The sequence below is a fragment of the Asterias amurensis genome, chromosome 17 (assembly GCF_032118995.1).
Source record: "Asterias amurensis chromosome 17, ASM3211899v1".
NCBI classification, from domain to species: domain Eukaryota; kingdom Metazoa; phylum Echinodermata; class Asteroidea; order Forcipulatida; family Asteriidae; genus Asterias; species Asterias amurensis.
In genome coordinates, this window is record NC_092664.1 from 13,901,113 (window position 1) to 13,921,266 (window position 20,154).

Sequence of the window (20,154 nt, forward strand, 5' to 3'; positions counted from 1 at the left end):
AATTTTTGTTGCAAACACTGTTAAAGGTTCTACATTCTCAGTTGCCTGAAATAGAGCGCATTGTTGCAACAATTAAACTCCTTCCTCTTTTGTATAGAATCTCAGCTCAATTTAACGCTTCGATGTTTTCTATGGCGAACGAACGGCACGCAATTAAATAAGTGGTTCTTGTGTATCCCTGGCAACGTTTGCGCATTATGATTTTGGCATCAAGGTTATGAATTTATACCGAAAATAAGTATCCGTTAAATTAAGCGACCAACCTTCCAGGTCAAACCTACCCCTTCGTGAGAGAACTTGAGAAAAATGTACTGAAATTGTTCGAGGGCTTGTATTTTAGTACAATGTTCACAAACTCAGTAAATGATCAAACGAAAAATTGTAGCAAGCACAAATTAGCCATATTATCTGACTAGCCAGGGTTTTTGGTATTTTTTTTATACCCGATGCAAATTTAACGTCTATTGTATGGAATATTTTTGATTTTGTAAGCATGTCATTTTTAGTATCAGGCATACCTTGTGGTACTACTATACCAAACCATAAAAGTGGTGTTTTTAAACAGAAATAAAGATGTAAAAAACAGTTCGTACCATGCAAAACAAATGTTAATTTGCTGCAATCTCAGAGTTGCCTCTACGTACGGTGACTATGGTAACACCAATTATTCCCATTGTGTAGAAACTTGGCCAAAAGCAACACTTGCATGTTTTCTCTGGCCACCGCGAGGCAGTTTAATCAATATGTATGGTTCTCGTTTAAAGGAAGTGGACACTATTGATAATTACTCAAATTAATTATTAGGATAAAAACTTACTTGGTAACAAGCAGTGGAGAGCTGTTGATTAGTATAAAGCAATGGAGAAAACAGCTACCTCTAAAGTAACGTAGTTTTCGAGAAAGAAGTAACTTTTCATTCGAGATCTAAGATTGTATTTTGAGTTTCCGAACCATCAGTTTCGTTCAACCATCTGGAAGTACACGATTTCGTTTTTCTTCTATTATTCCGCAACCTCGAGTACCAATTGAGGTCAAATTTTCACAGGTTTGTTATTTTGTGCATAATGTTGAGACACACCAAGTGAGAATACTGGTCTTTGACAATGTGTCTTTAATCCATGCAACGTTTGCGTAAATTTCACGCCAAGGTTTCCGAAATTATACTGCAAATTTTATTAGTAACCGAGTAGGGCAGGCTTACCAGCCACTTTCTGATTTTGTAAAGTTTTGGGCTCTTGTACTCGGCGGGGGCCCTAGTTTAATACCCAATGATCTTTGCTGAAATTCATTTAATTAAACTGCTTACAACCATTTACAATCAACAAAGAAATTGAGTTCACATGAAATTTAAAAGATTCGTTAGTTGTAAAAATAAAAATGGACTACCCTTCTCCTGTGCTTTTCGCAAAAAGCCCCGTTACTTCATTACTCATGCTACGTCATAAAGTTGCAGCTCCGTTTTGTAGGTATAACAAAGCAAACTCCCAAAAATGACGTCAGAGTATTGTCATGTTGACGCACGCCGTCAATGACAGAAGTGTTTCTAGTTGTTCACAACCGTGGGGTACCGTTTGGGGCATATTTTATTATGGAAAATTACGAAAAAACAGTTTTATTGGAATTCCCGTGAAAAACTATGAGGCTCAAGTACATGTTGAATGCACTGTATGGCCACTATTGGTAATTCTAGGCACCTTGGCTGATAGTTGAACGTTGCCTGTAAACATGCATTGATTTTATGTCACAGCTTAACCTAGTGTATTGGTTTGACGAAGGAAGACAAACTGTTTGTTTTCCCTCGTCAAACCATTACACTCGCTTGAACTTGTCCTTCCTTCCACCGTGGGCTTATTGTGCAATAATCAGCTTAAAATCACCATGACAACTTGTACGTTTTCCTCTAAGCTAGGGGCGTGTGCTTGTACCAAGAGCTTTGTGTTAAGAATAGAGCTGCAACATGCAGGGACCAGTTTTCTTTGGTCACGAGGTAGATGGACGCCAGTTGTGTTCCAAATGCAGGAAAACCTATTGTTCAGTCTCTGGCACCCAATGTGCACACATTATTTTTTAATCGTAAGTTGTCGCAAGTTGTCGCAATTCTCCCACTATACAGTTCATAGGCAAACAGCGCACTCTATGTTTCCTCATTGAGTTTTCACCAACCTCGACTGCACCAGAGCTATTCCTGAGTTCTACTCTCTGATGAACAGATAAAGAGATTTTGCAAGATTTAGATACAGCATTGAAGTGGTTGTGAGCTGCCGTTTAAAGCTGCTGATCGGGGTGCCAACATTGCGGTTAATATTGTGCTGTTATCAGCTTGATTTTTAATCCACAACTCGCGTTAGATTCTTCAAGACCGTTTTCTTTCTTGAAATAATGGGAGGGTTTTGTTTTGCTTCAGTTCCGTTGGTTCTCTTCACCATTGGTATGAGTTCTGCTCATTCGTGTCTTAAGCCTCAGATGCTGTGTCCATTCGGCGGTGAGTCGTGGCGCGGCTCTTGTTACAAACTTCTTAATGAAACACTGAGTTGGCATGCAGGGAGATTGAAATGTAAGAACATGGGAGGGGAGATGGTTATGCCTTCATCATCGGAGGAAAATACATATATAGTGGATCAAACTGCCGAGCAATTGTGGATTAATTGCAATGATTTTGAGATGGAAAGGCAGTGGGACTGTGCTTCAGACAACGGCGGTTATTTGAACTGGAACCGGGATGAGCCAAACGGCGGAACTGATGAAAACTGTGTTGAGTTAATGGCAGGAATTTGGTGGGGCCGCGGGACATGGAATGACAACGATTGCTCAAATGAATTTCAAGTTATCTGCAAAGGCGAGGAAGTCGTGGCAACACAGGTCAAGTTAAAGCAATGGCGCCTGCTTGCGTCGTGTCTGACCGGCCACACCTTACGAGAGATACCGACCAGCAACGTCCGTGCCTGCGCCACGGTGTGTGACTACAACCCCAGATGTCGCTCCTTCAACGTGCAGCATTTTCGGACAGGGGAGCGAATTTGCCAACTCAACAATGTCACCCGCTACGAGGCCGACCACACCCAGTTTGTGAAGTCCAAGAAACCTTTCACGTGTATTTACGGAGAGAGATAATTTCAATCAACACTATTTAATCACCATGAGTAAAAAGAAAACAAATGACGCTCAAGTGACAGAACAGCCGATCGTGGACTTTTTTACTCAAAAATACAACGCCCAAAGTTGGGATATCTTCAGGATTTGATTTATGTTGCTGTATTTTTTATTTGATCAAAGTAGTACAATGTACAAATATTCAGTTGAAATGTTGAGTAAAAGGCAATCAAATCGTTCATTTTCTTAATATCAAACAGAAAATTCAAGAACATTTTATATTAAAGGAGTTGTGACGGAATCTCCGAGCGGACTTGTGACACGGAACGTGTGTCAAGGGACAAATCGCAAACTTTTGATTTTCAATTTAAATTAAAATATTTACAAAATCCTGAGGAATATGGACGAGGTAACTTGAGATGTAAAAGTGAAGTTCGTTTTGCTTATTACCAATGAGCTCTAAATTGTGACGGAATATGTTCTTAAACACAGAACAGGAAGTTGTTTTCTTATCTAAAGACCAGGCAACCAATAAAATATTTTGAAAGAAAATAAATCCCATTACAAAAACTTTATTGAATTGAATTGAATAGAATGGTTTATTCGTCAAGTATATAAAAATACATGAAATTTACAATCCTATTGTACAGCAACATATAAAATATTATTTAGAACTGGTCAATACTGTCAAGTACAATTCGCATTTATCGAGAAGATTAACTAACATTCATAAATACCTCAGACAGTTTCGCTATTCCTATTGGTGGAGAGCGATTCACGTGGGTGTGTATAAACCTCGTTTATGACCTGTAAGAAGTGTTGAAACATGGGCGTGACACGCGACCTTGCCCCTGTTCTTATAAGACAGTTTCTTCGTTCCTATTGGTCGCGTATTAGAGAGCAACAGCTGAAACAGTTGTAACACATCACCCGATACGCGCGACGCGCACAGCATTCCCTTATAAGGAGTTGTTTACCCGAGGGCGGCGGAGGGCTTTACCATTTCATAGCTGGAGGGGTGTTGTGTTGAAAAAATCATTTAATAATTATAATTTTTGCATTTATTTTACTTTTTGACAAAAAAGTGATGATGTTTTTGACCGAAAATGTGTTTATGAATGGGAATCAAAGTGTGTTGAATCGGTTTTCAACTAGTGGTTTAAACCCGCCGAGGCCTGGTTCTTGATAATTTACCTCGACTTCGTCTCGGTAAAATTATCAAGAACCAGGCCTCGTATGGATTAAACCACTAGTTGAAAACCTCTTCACCATACATTGATTCCCTTAGTAAACAGTCGACAGTTAGGCACTGTTGGTCTTTAACTTGTAAGCCTGCAAAGGGGTGGAGAAGCATGCATAGGGCAGGGCTGTGGATTAATGGCTTTTTGAAAGCAAAATGTTAATAGCGATGTACTAGAGCAATAATCCCACGTTTTGGGGTTGTCCTTTGATTCTCCACCAAGGGGGGGGGGGGGCAATGGACTTTTATTCAAATCTAGCGTTAGCCCAGTTTAGCCTATAATGACCCCTTTTAATTGAATACAAAAAAATCACGTGCGTGCAGTGCTGTGCTGTTATGATATGATGGAAATAACTATTAGGTTATTTGTTATCCTTTCTCACATTGGTGAAGCCTGCAGCTTCTGAACTGAAATGGGATATATGAGGCAATTGGCAGTATCCCCGGGACTTCTGTCGGCTGTAGGTTATGTGTCCCATTGTGGGGGAACGGGCTGGAGGAGGACGTTTCAAAAGAGGGCGCTATAAGAAGAAGTTTGTGCACAATTCGCTGTTGCGGGACAGAACCAGCGTCCGCATTGTCCCCATTTATTATAAGTCAATCAAAGATTGCCACTAAGTGTACCTCTCAAAAAAATTATCTGTCTCATTAATTAGCTTTGTTTATTTGTAAAATAAAAAAAATGGTTTGTACTCTAATTTCATGAAGTTTGGAAATAAATATAAGTTTGAAAGAATAAATGAAATTGGGTAAAAGCGACTGTTTGAGATTCAGCTTTTCGTACGTACTGTGGCCAGAGATGCTGTTGGTATTTAGAGCTCAATAAATGATGGATGGATTCGATGTTATTGGTGGAAATACCGAGTATGGGTTCTTTTCGTGATTTCTCAATAACTAGGCAACTGTCCACAGCTGAAAGCATCACTGGTAACTTGTACTGCATCTCTTTTGAAAATCAAACCGGAATCGTACCCAAAAAGCAAGAGGGTCGAACCCATCAATGTTCCTGCCGCGAGGTGATGGCGGATCCAACCGCCTCTTTGGTCGTATTTAGGACAGCAGTTAAAAGGACACTGTCTTGAATAGGCTTGATGACAGTCGTTAGGCGCTGCATATTTGTTACTAACACACATTCTGCCTTCCATGTAACAGTCACATAACAGTGCGATTGTACACATTCAGCGGTCGTAGGTAGAGGGTGGCAGTGACTCACACATGGGATCGGGGATAATTAGGGTACCGTCCCCGTAGCCACACACCGCGCTGTATTAACTACACCGCGTAAAAATTACCGTCTTGACTTCAAGACTATGCCTTGAAATGTATTTCATTGGATTTTGCAAGTGATTGCACTAATGTAAACAGAGTGAAATTAGAGTCCACTTCGTATTTTCCTAGATCACTTAGAAGTTTGAACGTGGCTGAGTATAGAGCCATAAGCCACATAGGCGTCTCCCATAAGGCCGATTGGTAGTCCTTCATATTTTCATTTAATATAATAATAAAAATATTATCGTCCCTGCACTAATTGTCATCCATTGAACCACCTTGCAAAGTAATTAAGAATTGCAATATAAATGAGATGACTCAAACTACTTGCTCGTTGCTACATCCTCTACTTATCAAAATACCCATTGTTCGATTGAGCTCAAAAAGACCATTAGAGTAATTAAATTCTTCCCAACTTGATAGGTGCGGATATGGGTTTAATATTAATAACAATATAGGCTAAACTGGAACAACAATATTCCGCATTGAGCTTTCAAACCAACTTGAACCTCGACCACACCTGAGCCAACCCTTAAGTTCTCCCTTCGACGTTTCAACACAATGTTTGGCTGGAAAAGCAACAGAGGAAGAACAGCTTTATAAGAGATATCGTTTGAACCAACCTTGCAATATTTAGGAACAGTATTGAAGTGGTTGAGTGCTGTCGTTCAAAGCTGCTAATCGGTGCGCCAAACTTGCTGTTATTGAGTTCCGATAGTTTGCTCAATCCACAACCGCAAGATATATTTGTCTTTTTTGAAATAATGGGAGGATTTTGTTTGCCTTCTGTTTTGTTGGTTCTCTTCACCATTGGTATGAGTTCTGCTCATTCGTGTAAGCCTCAGATGGTGTGTCCGTTCGGCTGGGAGTCATGGGGCGGCTCTTGCTACAAACTTCTTGAAGAAACAATGACTTGGCAAGAAGGGAGACTGAAATGTCAGGAGATGGGAGGGGAGATGGTTGCGCCTTCATCATTGGAAGAAAATAACTATTTACTGAGTAAAACCATTGGTAATTGTATATTGATTAATTGCAATGATTTAGAGATTGAAGGGCAGTGGGTCTGCACTCCAGACAACGGCGGGTATATGAACTGGAACGCGTATGAGCCAAATGGCGGAACTAGAGAAAACTGTACTGTGCTTGTACCCTCATGGAGCGGAAAATGGAATGATGTTCTATGCTCAAAAATTTGTCACGTTATCTGCAAAGGCGAGGAAGTCAAGTTAAAGCAATGGCGCCTGCTTGCGTCGTGTCTGATCGGCCACACCTTACGAGAGATACCGACCAGCAACGTCCGTGCCTGCGCCACTGAGTGCCACTACGACGCCAGATGTCGCTCCTTCAACGTGCACCATTTCGGGAGTGGGGAGCGAATTTGCCAACTCAACAGTCGCACCCGCTACGAGGCCGACCACACCCAGTTTGTGAAGTCCAAAAAACCTTTCACATGTATTTACGGAGAGAGATAATTTCAATCAACACTGTTTAATCACCATGAGTAAAAAGAAACAAATGACGCTCAAGTGACAGAACAGCCGATCGTTGACTTTTTTACTCAAAAATACAACGCCCAAAGTTGGGATATCTTCAGGATTTGATTTATGTTGCTGTATTTTTTATTTGATCAAAGTAGTACAATGTACAAATATTCAGTTGAAATGTTGAGTAAAAGGCAATCAAATCGTTCATTTTCTTAATATCAAACAGAAAATTTAAGAACATTTTATATTAAAGGAGTTGTGACGGAATCTCCGAGCGGACTTGTGACACGGAACGTGTGTCAGGGGACAAATCGCAAACTTTTCTTTCAATTTAAATTAAAATATTTACAAAATCCTGAGGAATATGGACGAGGTAACTTGAGATGTAAAAGTGAAGTTCGTTTTGCTTATTACCAATGAGCTCTAAATTGTGACGGAATATGTTCTTAAACACAGAACAGGAAGTTGTTTTCTTATCTAAAGACCAGGCAACCAATAAAATAATGACGCTCAAGTGCCAGAAGCAGCCTATCGTGGACATTTTAACTGAAAGATTCATTGTACAACATTTTGAGAGCAATTCAAGAACTGACTACGCGGTTGTGCTTACGATAATTTAGTAGTAGTGCCAGCAAATTTTCTATACCATATCCGCCCAGGTATTTGTTATAAAGCAGGACAGTTCTTTTCAGAAGTGAGAAGTCTCCCGAGCATCCGATAAATCCGCTTCGCGGTTAGTATAATAAAGAAAGACAGTTATCTAAAGAACGAACTCTACCTAGCAAATAGATACACGTGTTACCGCAAACCAAATAATTATGTTATTTAAATTAGTCACATAATACATAAACTTTGTTACTCTCCATTGCCAAGTACACTTCGCACACACCGAGAAGATTTAAATTAAGCAACACAAATTTATAGTAGGCGCTGTTCTTGAATTTGAAATACCATGTTCATCTAGCAAAGAGGTGAAACTAAGGGTTGAGATGACGTTGGCTTTTTGAGGCAAAATTTTACTGAATGACTAGTCTTGGTTCCAAGACCATTGGTGTTGCGCGGTCACACACAACCAACGTTCCGATTATGCACGGCAAAAACTGTCCACGCTTGTAATGAACGAACGCTAGCGGGCGCTGTTTCTCTGATTTACGGATCTCACCATGTCCTGTGCTCACCATGGTCTTGGATATTTGCAAATTGAAGGCGTGGCCAGACTATGTAAATTACTTTTAATGTATGCAATATTCATATCACGTGACGAATTGAAGATGACTATTCAAACTAGATCGAGTCAAAGGTCAATATGATCGGCGGTCTATTTTTAATAATCTTTGCTCAAAGAGTGATTCCGTGGTCATTGTAGGCCTATTAAAAGGAAAACAGTGAAATTTTAAGTATAGGTACCTATTCAGATGGATACGTGACGATTTGAAATCGTAAATAATGGTCAAAAATCGAACGTAAAATTAGCATTCAGAGAGTCCGTGTATCGGACGCTGTATGGCCCCACGGCGTGGAGCAATCAGAACGTGAAATAAGCCTTGTGGAATATCACGTACTGCCCATGCCGTGTCTCGTGGGGGTTGGAGGTGTTAAATCCCAGGCGCTATGAACTCCCAGCTTGCAGGTGTCGAATCCGTTGTTTCTTATGATCGCAACGTTCCAATATGCTCCATTTTAATTCATGGCCCCTAATTTCTTTTTGTTATGAGTTTTCAGGTAATTTTGATGATGTCAAAACGTAGGAATATCGCATTAATTGACAGTGTTATTGTGTGAGTAGCTTAAAAAAATTATGAGAATTTTTTATAAAAGGTTTAAATAAAAATAATGCTAAAACAAAATTCCCTCAAAGCATAATTTTGTCAAACAAAGTATTATTTTTTTAATTCTGTGAATGAAGAGTTATTTTTGAGGTAATGATTAAACTGGGCAACTAGTGGAATTTAATGACCCGACTATTCGCCTCAAATAACTGGGAGTTGAATAGCAGTAGTCGCCGCTGGACAAGCAATCAAAACTCGAAATTTCTCATGAGTTATTCCAAAAAATATTGTTACGACTACATTCCAAAAAAATGTTATATGGTTACGTTCCAAGCTACGCAGCTACTCGGCTACGTTTACATTCCAAGATACGCTTAGGTCTACGTTCCTTCATTTATTACACTATAATATCAAAAGGTATGTTTTCAAGCCCGAGTCAAGCTACGCTTACATTCCAAGATACGCATGCAGCTACGTTTACGTTCCAAGATACGCTTAGGTCTACGTTCCTTCAAGTTACACTATAATATCAAAAAGTACGCTTCCAAGCCCGAGTCAAGCTATGCCTACGTTCAAAGATACGCAGCTGCGTTTATGTTCCAAGATGCTACGCTTCAGTCCAAGATATGCTTACGTTCCAAAAGATGTCAACGTTCCAAGCAACACAGCTACTCAGCTGCGCTTACAGATCTGCTTACGTTCCTTCAAGTTACGCTATAATATCAAAAGGTACGCTTTCAATCCCATGTCAAGTTACGTTTATGTTCCAAGATACGCAGCTACGAATTACGTTCCAAGATATGCTTATGCTCCAGCAAAAGATACTGTTACGTTCCAAGCTACGCAGCTACTCGGCTACGCTTATACACTCCAAGATACTAATAGGTTACGCTACAATATCAAAAAGTACGCTTTCAATTCCGAGTCAAGCTACGCTTACGTTCCAAGATATGCAGCTACGGTTACGTTTCAAAATACGTTCTCACAAAGACGCTTTTGAATCCCTCAAGATTTCCTTCCCCCAAGATTAAAAAACTTTCACTGTGAATAACACTACAGGGCCCACCAGTTAATATCTGTTTGGCAGAAAATACTGTACAAAATTTCTTTACTATCCAAAAATTTACTTGGGCACTACAAAATTTCAAATTTAATTAAAAAAAAAGGCTGGCAACCAGTTTCTGCTAAGCAATACTATTTTGTGCTAACTATAAGCAAATTGTTTAGCCAATACAGGCTTCATCAGTGTGGGCCCTGGCACGTCGGGAGCATAACGCCACGATCGCATTTCAAGCTGCATATCATGGCAATGCAGGTGTCTGGATCTGGACATTATACATAGAAATGTGTGTGCTGGTACCACAAACCTTTCTTTATCGTATTTCCACCCTGTGTCAAAGTTTCAAATCCTACTGATCTGGACATTATTATACTCCGATAAAAACATATATACCCACACACAGAGTAAAGCAAAAGTCATGCAACGGAATTACTGCATGCATTGTACACTACATGCACAACACTGATGAATTATTCATGAGCCAACCGCAACGCAGCCTCTGATTGGCTCCACCGGAAAGTCGGGGGAGATTTGCCGAAAAACAATAAAAAAGTTAAGACCCGTCGTTGCAAATATTCAAGACCATGGTGAGATCTAAATCAGAGAAACAGAGCGCCCGCTAGCGTTCGTTCATTACAAGCGTGGACAGTTTTTGCCGTGCATAATCGGAACGTTGGTTGTGTGTGACCGCGCAACACCAATGGTCTTGGGACCAAGACTACTGAATGACATGAAGCAATACATCTTCATTTTGTGAGAAGCGCGAGAGTTGTTCTTTGAATTTGCGCTATACGCAATCGGGGCGGGGAATTAGAGTTGAATTTACCAATTCCAAAGGTCAGCCTATTGACCCTTTGCTCGACGCACCGTGTCATTTTTGGGAGTCAAAGTTTACACAGAAGAATTGGAGACTTTTGAACGCTAGGTGACAGCCAACCTCGTTCCCAGGGGTGATCGATCCCACCGCGCCATTTGTTCCAAGCATGCCTTGCTCGATCATAACCCCTGGAGTGCGTTTTGGCGACCCCAACCAAAAACTGTTTCGGTTGTTCAAACTGCTCGATAACCGAGTTGTGAGCTCGGTTACCGTTTTGACTTTGACGTCAGAAACAGTTTTTGGTTGGGGTCGCCAAAACGCACTCCTGGAATCGGCAAATTTAAATGTGCTATAGACCAATTCGACGAAACAAAATTGGTAGCGCCCTCTATTGAAAAATCACCAACTGCGGTGTCTTTTTGTGCACAAACTAGGCATTGAAGACATGAATTGAAGACACCGCATGCAGCAGTGGCGCTTGGTGCAAAATACCTGTGCAACAAGCCACTAATTTCAACAGATTCACATTCCATGGCGGCATACATTTTTCTGCGGTGTGTTTTGGTCGTCATATATTCTTCACAAATCCGTAATTTTCGTGAAATAATGAGCTCCCAACGTAACAAAAACCTCCCGTTTTGATCGTTTTCTCACAGTGTTGTCTGCTGCCGTGCGTACGCGCATACATTCGCGTGCAAGACGCAAGATGCAAGACGCATGAATTCTTGGTCACCGTATCTTGACTGCACAGCGTTAACACGCAAACGCAACGCAAGATTTGCGCGTCGTGCGTCTTGCGTACACACGGCAGACTGTGAGAGTACGAACAAAAATTTGAATTTATTAACGTTGGGAGCTGCATTATTTCATGAAAATGACGGATTTGTGAAGAATATAATATGACGATCAAAACCCACCGCAGAAAAATATATGCTGCCTTGGAATGTGAATTTGTTGCATATTGCTTGTTACTGGTATTCAGCTGTTGTTTGGTTATCCTGATAATTACGTGGAAATTTGATTGGTAATCCTGTTTTTATCAAGGAAGCAATTTCATGCTAAGCAGCTCTATGAAATTGGGCCCTGCTGTGTAGCCGGAGATTCCGCCCAGATAGCGATTCGCTCGGCCCCAGCAGCCAAGTTAATCCGATAGACCGCCGGGATAGGCTAATATGCTTGCACAGATTTTTGCCCAGGAAGTACGTCATGCGTGCAATGTATTTCTTTGGTGCAGTGTGAATGTTATGCACGATGGGACTGAGCATTAACCAATGAGCGTGCTTAATACGTTTGCCCATCCCAGCGCCTTTGGTTAAAGACAATGGACACTATTGGAATTATTTTATTGTCAAAGACCAGTCCTCTCACTTGGTGTATCTCAACACGCATAAAATAACAAACCTGTGCAAATTTGAGCTCAATATGGTCGTCGAAGTTGCAAGATAATAATGAAAGAAAAAAACACCCTTGTCACACGAAGTTTTGTGCTTTCAGACGCTTGATTTCGAGACCTCAAAATCTAATTTTCTCGAAATCAAGTATGTGGAAAATTGCTTCTTTCTCGAAAACTACTCCACTTCAGAGGGAGCCGTTTCTAGCTCACAATGTTTTATGCCATCAACAGCTGGTCCATTGCTTGTTTCCAAGTAAGTTTTTATGCTAATAATTATTTTGAGTAATTACCAATAGTGTCCACTGCCTTTAAGGCATGGCGCTGGGGCCGAGCAAACATAACGAACTGTGTACACATTTCTTCTGACAGCGCCCTCTTTTGAAACATCCTCCTCCAGCCCATATCCCAATGGAGAACAGAATCTCCATCGTCCGACCGAACTCCCTAGGACAACGCAAATGCCCTAATACCCCCTTTTTAGTTCAGAAGCAGGCTTCAACAATAATATGAGCAAACTATTTTCATCCATTAAAAAGAAAAGGTGGAGCCCCCCCCCCCTCCCCCGCCCCCAAATATCCGAAGACTGGGTGTCCGGGAAGACGGCCAATAGGCTGAACTGGACAACCGGTAAATTCGAATACTGGTAAATGGCAACTCCCCCCCCCCCCCATCCTCGTGGTAAAAGTGGCACAGACAACCCACGCTTCTTCCAAAGCGATGATTATTATTTCACGTCGTCAGCTCAATTCTTTTCGCCTAAACATTGGTACCAGTTCAACACAAGTCGCTCACATTCTATCTAGCGTGCTTTCGCAAGACGACGGTAGGCACACAGGACGGGAGGTAGCAGGGTAGTCCGTATGCCCTCGCACCAGTGCTCCCGTCTTGTATGTTGTGGACCGCCCGTTGACATAGAATTGACTCAAGTCCTGCTCCCGTGTGGGTCCTTTTATGTCCAGTCCCATCACCCATATGGAGGAACTGCATCACCTAAACATCAGACAACTTTTGCGAGGCTTGCATCCCCCAGGCTTTGACTGGCCATTATCGGGACCACAATAGCTACATGTTGACGTCGGATATGGTTAAGGACCTTTCACACGAGACAGGGGCTTGTTACAAGTCTATCATAAGGCTCCCTCACCATACAACGTGTACAAACGACATCACTCCGTTGGCGTTCAGACCGGACGTTGTTTCACCAAAATAGCGTTCCCATTATTTGCATGACGGAGACTACTTCAGTTTGACGCATGCGTCGATCGATTTTCCTGCTCCCTTACACTGATATCTATTATAACCAGTAATCCCTTATAAAAGCTTATTTTTTCCCCAGGAGAGATGAGTTCACTTAGCATAAATGGGCGTGTTGTACCTTCTTTCTCACATATGGGCGCAACCAACCAAGCCTGTCAAGAGTACCCTCTACTTGTAGATTGCATACAAGTCAGTATGTACTGTGTCTCCATTCCAGCTCCATGCGTTAACATGCAGCCTACATTCCGTCTTAGGTCTTTGTTCAATATACTTGACTGTACCTATGTTCGTTTGGTAACGGCGCATTGCGTGTATCTCTTCAGATTATGCGGTCTCTAATTGGGTTGAAATGGTATCAATAGGATACTTTCTGGGACGATAGGTGGCAGCAGATTTACCGGGTAAAGCCATTTTTCTCATAATTATGCGCATGCTCAGAACTACGTCAACAATGGAAATTTACCCGGTAAGTCTGCTGCCACCTAGCATTAGAAAGTCTCCCATTACTGCTAATCGTTATTCATAATTATAAGCTATTTATAGATTGCCACGGGGCACGGTGTCGCTTACCACTTATTGCTGGGACCAGTTATTTATAAACTGTTCAGAAACTGACAAAGTTGTGTTGATGTTTGTTTTATTTGTACTTAGTAATATTATTGTTTGTTACAGATAAATATTGTCCAGTAAGAGGTTTCATTTTTACATTGCCTAACATTATTTACCCATCCGAGCAGAGTCTTTCTCTAGGCTTAAGTGGCACTACAACACACCAACAAAAATGCAGCTATTAAACACATTTGACACTATTGGTAATTGTCAAAGACCAGTCTTAAGCAGAACGTGTAGTGTATTCCGGATTCTCGAAGCACGACAGCTCGAAGTGTTTGCTGCACAGCGCTGACAAAAAGACTTGCAAACTGACCCCATCTTTAGTTGTTTTGCTGCATCCAGCAGCAATACACCTGGTCGACATCGCCGGAAAAATGCAAGAAAAAAACATTTTTCGAAACGTACAAACTCATGACTAGTAGGACTTGAATATAATTGCACGTACGTGTGTTCGATGTTCGATCAAGGCAAAGTCTGCCTCGATTGACGTCACAATTTTTTACATATAAACCGGTTTTTTTACATATAAACCGTTAAAAACAATTACTCAAAAAAATATTTTATTGTTCAGAAACATATACTCTATTGTTTAAAGGCAGTGAACACTATTGGTAATTACTCAAAATAATTATTAGCCTAAAACCTTACCTGGTGACGAGTAATGGGGAGAGGTTGATGGTATAAAACATTGTGAGAAACGACTCCCTCTGAGGTTACATAGTTTTCGAGAAAGAAGTAATTTTCCACGAATTTGATTTCGAGACCTCAGGTTTAGAATATGAGGTCTCGAAATCAACATAAAGCACACAACATCGTGTGACAAGGGTGTTTTTTCTTTCATTATTATCTCACAACTTCGACAACCAATTGAGCTCAAATTTTCACAGGTTTGTTATTTTATGCATATATTGAGATACACCAAGTGAGAAGACTGGTCTTTGACAATTACCAAAAGTGTTCAGTGTCTTTAAAGAAAAAAAAATCTATTTCCAGGTAACTTTTACATATTCCATCCTAAGCGTGACTTTGTGAAAAAAAAGGCGTGAACAATTCATGTAAACTTTTTCGAGAAACATAGAAAAATGCGATAGAAAACACAACACAAAACTTGACGAAAATAATAGCCGTTCCGACTGCTATATGACTGGAGATTCTGTCCCCCTGCGATTAGGTTCCCCCACCCCTCCCCCTTACTACGGCAAACTGTGTACGAACTTCTTTTGAAAGCGCCCTCTTGCAAATCCTCCTCCAGCCCATGTTTATTTCCAATTGGGGGACGGAACTAAAAATGGTGGACAGAATTCCCTGGGACACCGGAACAGCTAAAAACATACATCTTTCATTTATTATGCCAAGGACAATATTCACAAAATACAAGAAAAAAATAATTCAAAGTTCTTCCTGGCTGAAAAAATGTCGTGATCATCACAAGATGTTTAGTTTTTTAAATAATCACTTTACATATCTGTGTAATTTTGTTTCTTCTTCTGTTTCTAGGTGTGCAGTGGGTCCTACCCTCGATGAAAGCTAATAACTTTGTTGAACCAATAGTAGGGTCATTATTTGGTTTGTTCAACGGCACTATACACCAGGAAAAATACAATAAATGTCACGTGTGAAAGTTTGAGCTGAATACAGCATAGGCCTAATTGTTAAGAAAAGAGAAACAAATTGTACTATTTTCTTGGAGAACACTAATTAAATCTTGGATTTTGAAAATGGCCGCTATTATAGGCCTAGTTATTAATGGTCTTCCATAACTTTGGCTGTGTGGTAAAGTAAAAATTTTGTGACTCAGCTCACCTTTAACATTACATTGCAAGCAGAGCATGGTTTGCTGAATGATATGCTGCATACAAATAGGCATGTTACGTTTTATTTGTGAATTTGCCGTGGCAAATGCGAAAGGATCAATGTAAAAATGCGTGCGTAAAAGAAACTTCATTTAAAAATTAAATTCGAAAATCCCCCATCGTTGAGTGAAAGGCCTGTATTATTAATACCTTGACCAATAATTTTTGTTGCAAACACTGTTAAAGGATCTACATTCTCAGTTGCCTGAAATAGAGCGCATTGTTGCAACAATTAAACTCCTTCCTCTTTTGTATAGAATCTCAGCTCAATTTAACGCTTCGATGTTTTCTATGGCGAACGGCGCGCAATTGAATAAGTGGTTCTTGTGTATCCCTGGCAACGTTTGCGCATTATGATTTTGGCATCAAGGTTATGAATTTATACCGAAAATAAATATCCGTTGAATTAAGCGACCAACCTTTCAGATCAAACCTACCCCTTCGTGAGAGAACTTGAAAAAAATGTACTGAAATTGTTCGAGGGCTTGTATTGTAGTACAATGTTCTACATTCTCAGTAAAGGATCAAACGAAAAATTGTAGCAAGCGCAAATTAGCCAATATTATCTGACTAGCCAGGGTTTTTGGTATTTTCTTTATACCCGATGCAAATTTAACGTCTATTGTATGGAATATTTTTGATTTTGTAAGCATGTCATTTTTAGTATCAGGCATACCTTGTGGTACTACTATACCAAACCATAAAAGTGGTGTTTTTAAACAGAAATAAAGATGTAAAAAAACAGTTCGTACCATGCAAAACAAATGTTAATTTGCTGCAATCTCAGAGTTGCCTCTACGTACGGTGACTATGGTAACACCAATTATTCCCATTGTGTAGAAACTTGGCCAAAAGCAACACTTGCATGTTTTCTCTGGCCACCGCCAGGCAGTTTAATCAATATGTATGGTTCTCGTTTAAAGGAAGTGGACACTATTGATAATTACTCAAATTAATTATTAGGATAAAAACTTACTTGGTAACAAGCAGTGGAGAGCTGTTGATTAGTATAAAGCAATGGAGAAAACAGCTACCTCTAAAGTAACGTAGTTTTCGAGAAAGAAGTAACTTTTCATTCGAGATCTAAGATTGTATTTTGAGTTTCCGAACCATCAGTTTCGTTCAACCATCTGGAAGTACACGATTTCGTTTGACAAGGGCGTTTTTCTTCTATTATTCCGCAACCTCGAGTACCAATTGAGGTCAAATTTTCACAGGTTTGTTATTTTGTGCATAATGTTGAGATACACCAAGTGAGAATACTGGTCTTTGACAATGTGTCTTTAATCCATGCAACGTTTGCGTAAATTTCACGCCAAGGTTTCCGAAATTATACTGCAAATTTTATTAGTAACCGAGTAGGGCAGGCTTACCAGCCACTTTCTGATTTTGTAAAGTTTTGGGCTCTTGTACTCGGCGGGGGCCCTAGTTTAATACCCAATGATCTTTGCTGAAATTCATTTAATTAAACTGCTTACAACCATTTACAATCAACAAAGAAATTGAGTTCACATGAAATTTAAAAGATTCGTTAGTTGTAAAAATAAAAATGGACTACCCTTCTCCTGTGCTTTTCGCAAAAAGCCCCGTTACTTCATTACTCATGCTACGTCATAAAGTTGCAGCTCCGTTTTGTAGGTATAACAAAGCAAACTCCCAAAAATGACGTCAGAGTATTGTCATGTTGACGCACGCCGTCAATGACAGAAGTGTTTCTAGTTGTTCACAACCGTGGGGTACCGTTTGGGGCATATTTTATTATGGAAAATTACGAAAAAACAGTTTTATTGGAATTCCCGTGAAAAACTATGAGGCTCAAGTACATGTTGAATGCACTGTATGGCCACTATTGGTAATTCTAGGCACCTTGGCTGATAGTTGAACGTTGCCTGTAAACATGCATTGATTTTATGTCACAGCTTAACCTAGTGTATTGGTTTGACGAAGGAAGACAAACTGTTTGTTTTCCCTCGTCAAACCATTACACTCGCTTGAACTTGTCCTTCCTTCCACCGTGGGCTTATTGTGCAATAATCAGCTTAAAATCACCATGACAACTTGTACGTTTTCCTCTAAGCTAGGGGCGTGTGCTTGTACCAAGAGCTTTGTGTTAAGAATAGAGCTGCAACATGCAGGGACCAGTTTTCTTTGGTCACGAGGTAGATGGACGCCAGTTTTGTTCCAAATGCAGGAAAACCTATTGTTCAGTCTCTGGCACCCAATGTGCACACATTATTTTTTAATCGTAAGTTGTCGCAATTCTCTCACTATACAGTTCATAGGCAAACAGCGCACTCTATGTTTCCTCATTGAGTTTTCACCAACCTCGACTGCACCAGAGCTATTCCTGAGTTCTACTCTCTGATGAACAGATAAAGAGATTTTGCAAGATTTAGATACAGCATTGAAGTGGTTGTGAGCTGCCGTTTAAAGCTGCTGATCGGGGTGCCAACATTGCGGTTAATATTGTGCTGTTATCAGCTTGATTTTTAATCCACAACTCGCGTTAGATTCTTCAAGACCGTTTTCTTTCTTGAAATAATGGGAGGGTTTTGTTTTGCTTCAGTTCCGTTGGTTCTCTTCACCATTGGTATGAGTTCTGCTCATTCGTGTCTTAAGCCTCAGATGCTGTGTCCATTCGGCGGTGAGTCGTGGCGCGGCTCTTGTTACAAACTTCTTAATGAAACACTGAGTTGGCATGCAGGGAGATTGAAATGTAAGAACATGGGAGGGGAGATGGTTATGCCTTCATCATCGGAGGAAAATACATATATAGTGGATCAAACTGCCGAGCCTTTGTGGATTAATTGCAATGATTTTGAGATGGAAAGGCAGTGGGACTGTGCTTCAGAAAACGGCGGTTATTTGAACTGGAACCGGGATGAGCCAAACGGCGGAACTGATGAAAACTGTGTTGAGTTAATGGCAGGAATTTGGTGGGGCCGCGGGACATGGAATGACAACGATTGCTCAAATGAATTTCAAGTTATCTGCAAAGGCGAGGAAGTCGTGGCAACACAGGTCAAGTTAAAGCAATGGCGCCTGCTTGCGTCGTGTCTGACCGGCCACACCTTACGAGAGATACCGACCAGCAACGTCCGTGCCTGCGCCACGGTGTGTGACTACAACCCCAGATGTCGCTCCTTCAACGTGCAGCATTTTCGGACAGGGGAGCGAATTTGCCAACTCAACAACGGCACCCGCTACGAGGCCGACCACACCCAGTTTGTGAAGTCCAAGAAACCTTTCACGTGTATTTACGGAGAGAGATAATTTCAATCAACACTATTTAATCACCATGAGTAAAAAAAAACAAATGACGCTCAAGTGACATAACAGCCGATCGTTGACTTTTTTACTCAAAAATACAACGCCCAAAGTTGGGATATCTTCAGGATTTGATTTATGTTGCTGTATTTTTTATTTGATCAAAGTAGTACAATGTACAAATATTCAGTTGAAATGTTGAGTAAAAGGCAATCAAATCGTTCATTTTCTTAATATCAAACAGAAAATTCAAGAACTTTTTATATCAAAGGAGTTGTGACGGAATCTCCGAGCGGACTTGTGACACGGAACGTGTGTCAGGGGACAAATCGCAAACTTTTCTTTCAATTTAAATTAAAATATTTACAAAATCCTGAGGAATATGGACGAGGTAACTTGAGATGTAAAAGTGAAGTTCGTTTTGCTTATTACCAATGAACTCTAAATTGTGACGGAATATGTTCTTAAACACAGAACAGGAAATTGTTTTCTTATCTAAAGACCAGGCAACCAATAAAATATTTTGAAAGAAAATAAATCCCATTACAAAAACTTTATTGAATTGAATTGAATAGAATGGTTTATTCGTCAAGCATATAAAAATACATGAAATTTACAATCCTATTGTACAGCAACATATAAAATATTAAGTACAATTCGCATTTATCGAGATTACCTAACATTCATAAATACCTCAGACAGTTTCGCTATTCCTATTGGTGGAGAGCGATTCACGTGGGTGTGTATAAACCTCGTTTATGACCTGTAAGAAGTGTTGAAACATGGGCGTGACACGCGACCTTGCACCTGTTCTTATAAGACAGTTTCTTCGTTCCTATTAGTCGCGTATTAGAGAGCAACAGTTGTAACACATCACCCGATACGCGCGACGCGCACAGCATTCCCTTATAAGGAGTTGTTTACCCGAGGGCGGCGGAGGGCTTTACCATTTCATAGCTGGAGGGGTGTTGTGTTGAAAAAAATCATTTAATAATTATAATTTTGCATTTATTTTACTCTTTGACAAAAAAGTGATGACGTTT

At 40.3% G+C, this 20,154-nt stretch overlaps 3 protein-coding genes across 3 annotated transcripts; all 3 read left to right on the forward strand.

Moving 5' to 3' along the window:
• Positions 1-2,379: 2,379 nt before the first annotated feature.
• LOC139950135 (C-type lectin lectoxin-Thr1-like) lies at positions 2,380-3,111 on the forward strand. Its single transcript, XM_071948762.1, has one exon. The coding sequence runs from the start codon at positions 2,380-2,382 to the stop codon at positions 3,109-3,111; it is 732 nt and encodes a 243-aa protein (XP_071804863.1).
• Positions 3,112-6,363: 3,252 nt separating this feature from the next.
• LOC139949487 (perlucin-like protein) lies at positions 6,364-7,071 on the forward strand. Its single transcript, XM_071947853.1, has one exon. It carries the CDS (start codon positions 6,364-6,366, stop codon positions 7,069-7,071), a length of 708 nt encoding a protein of 235 aa, XP_071803954.1.
• An 11,314-nt stretch (positions 7,072-18,385) lies between these two features.
• Positions 18,386-19,117, forward strand: LOC139950136 (C-type lectin lectoxin-Thr1-like). Its single transcript, XM_071948763.1, has one exon. It carries the CDS (start codon positions 18,386-18,388, stop codon positions 19,115-19,117), a length of 732 nt encoding a protein of 243 aa, XP_071804864.1.
• Positions 19,118-20,154: the final 1,037 nt, after the last annotated feature.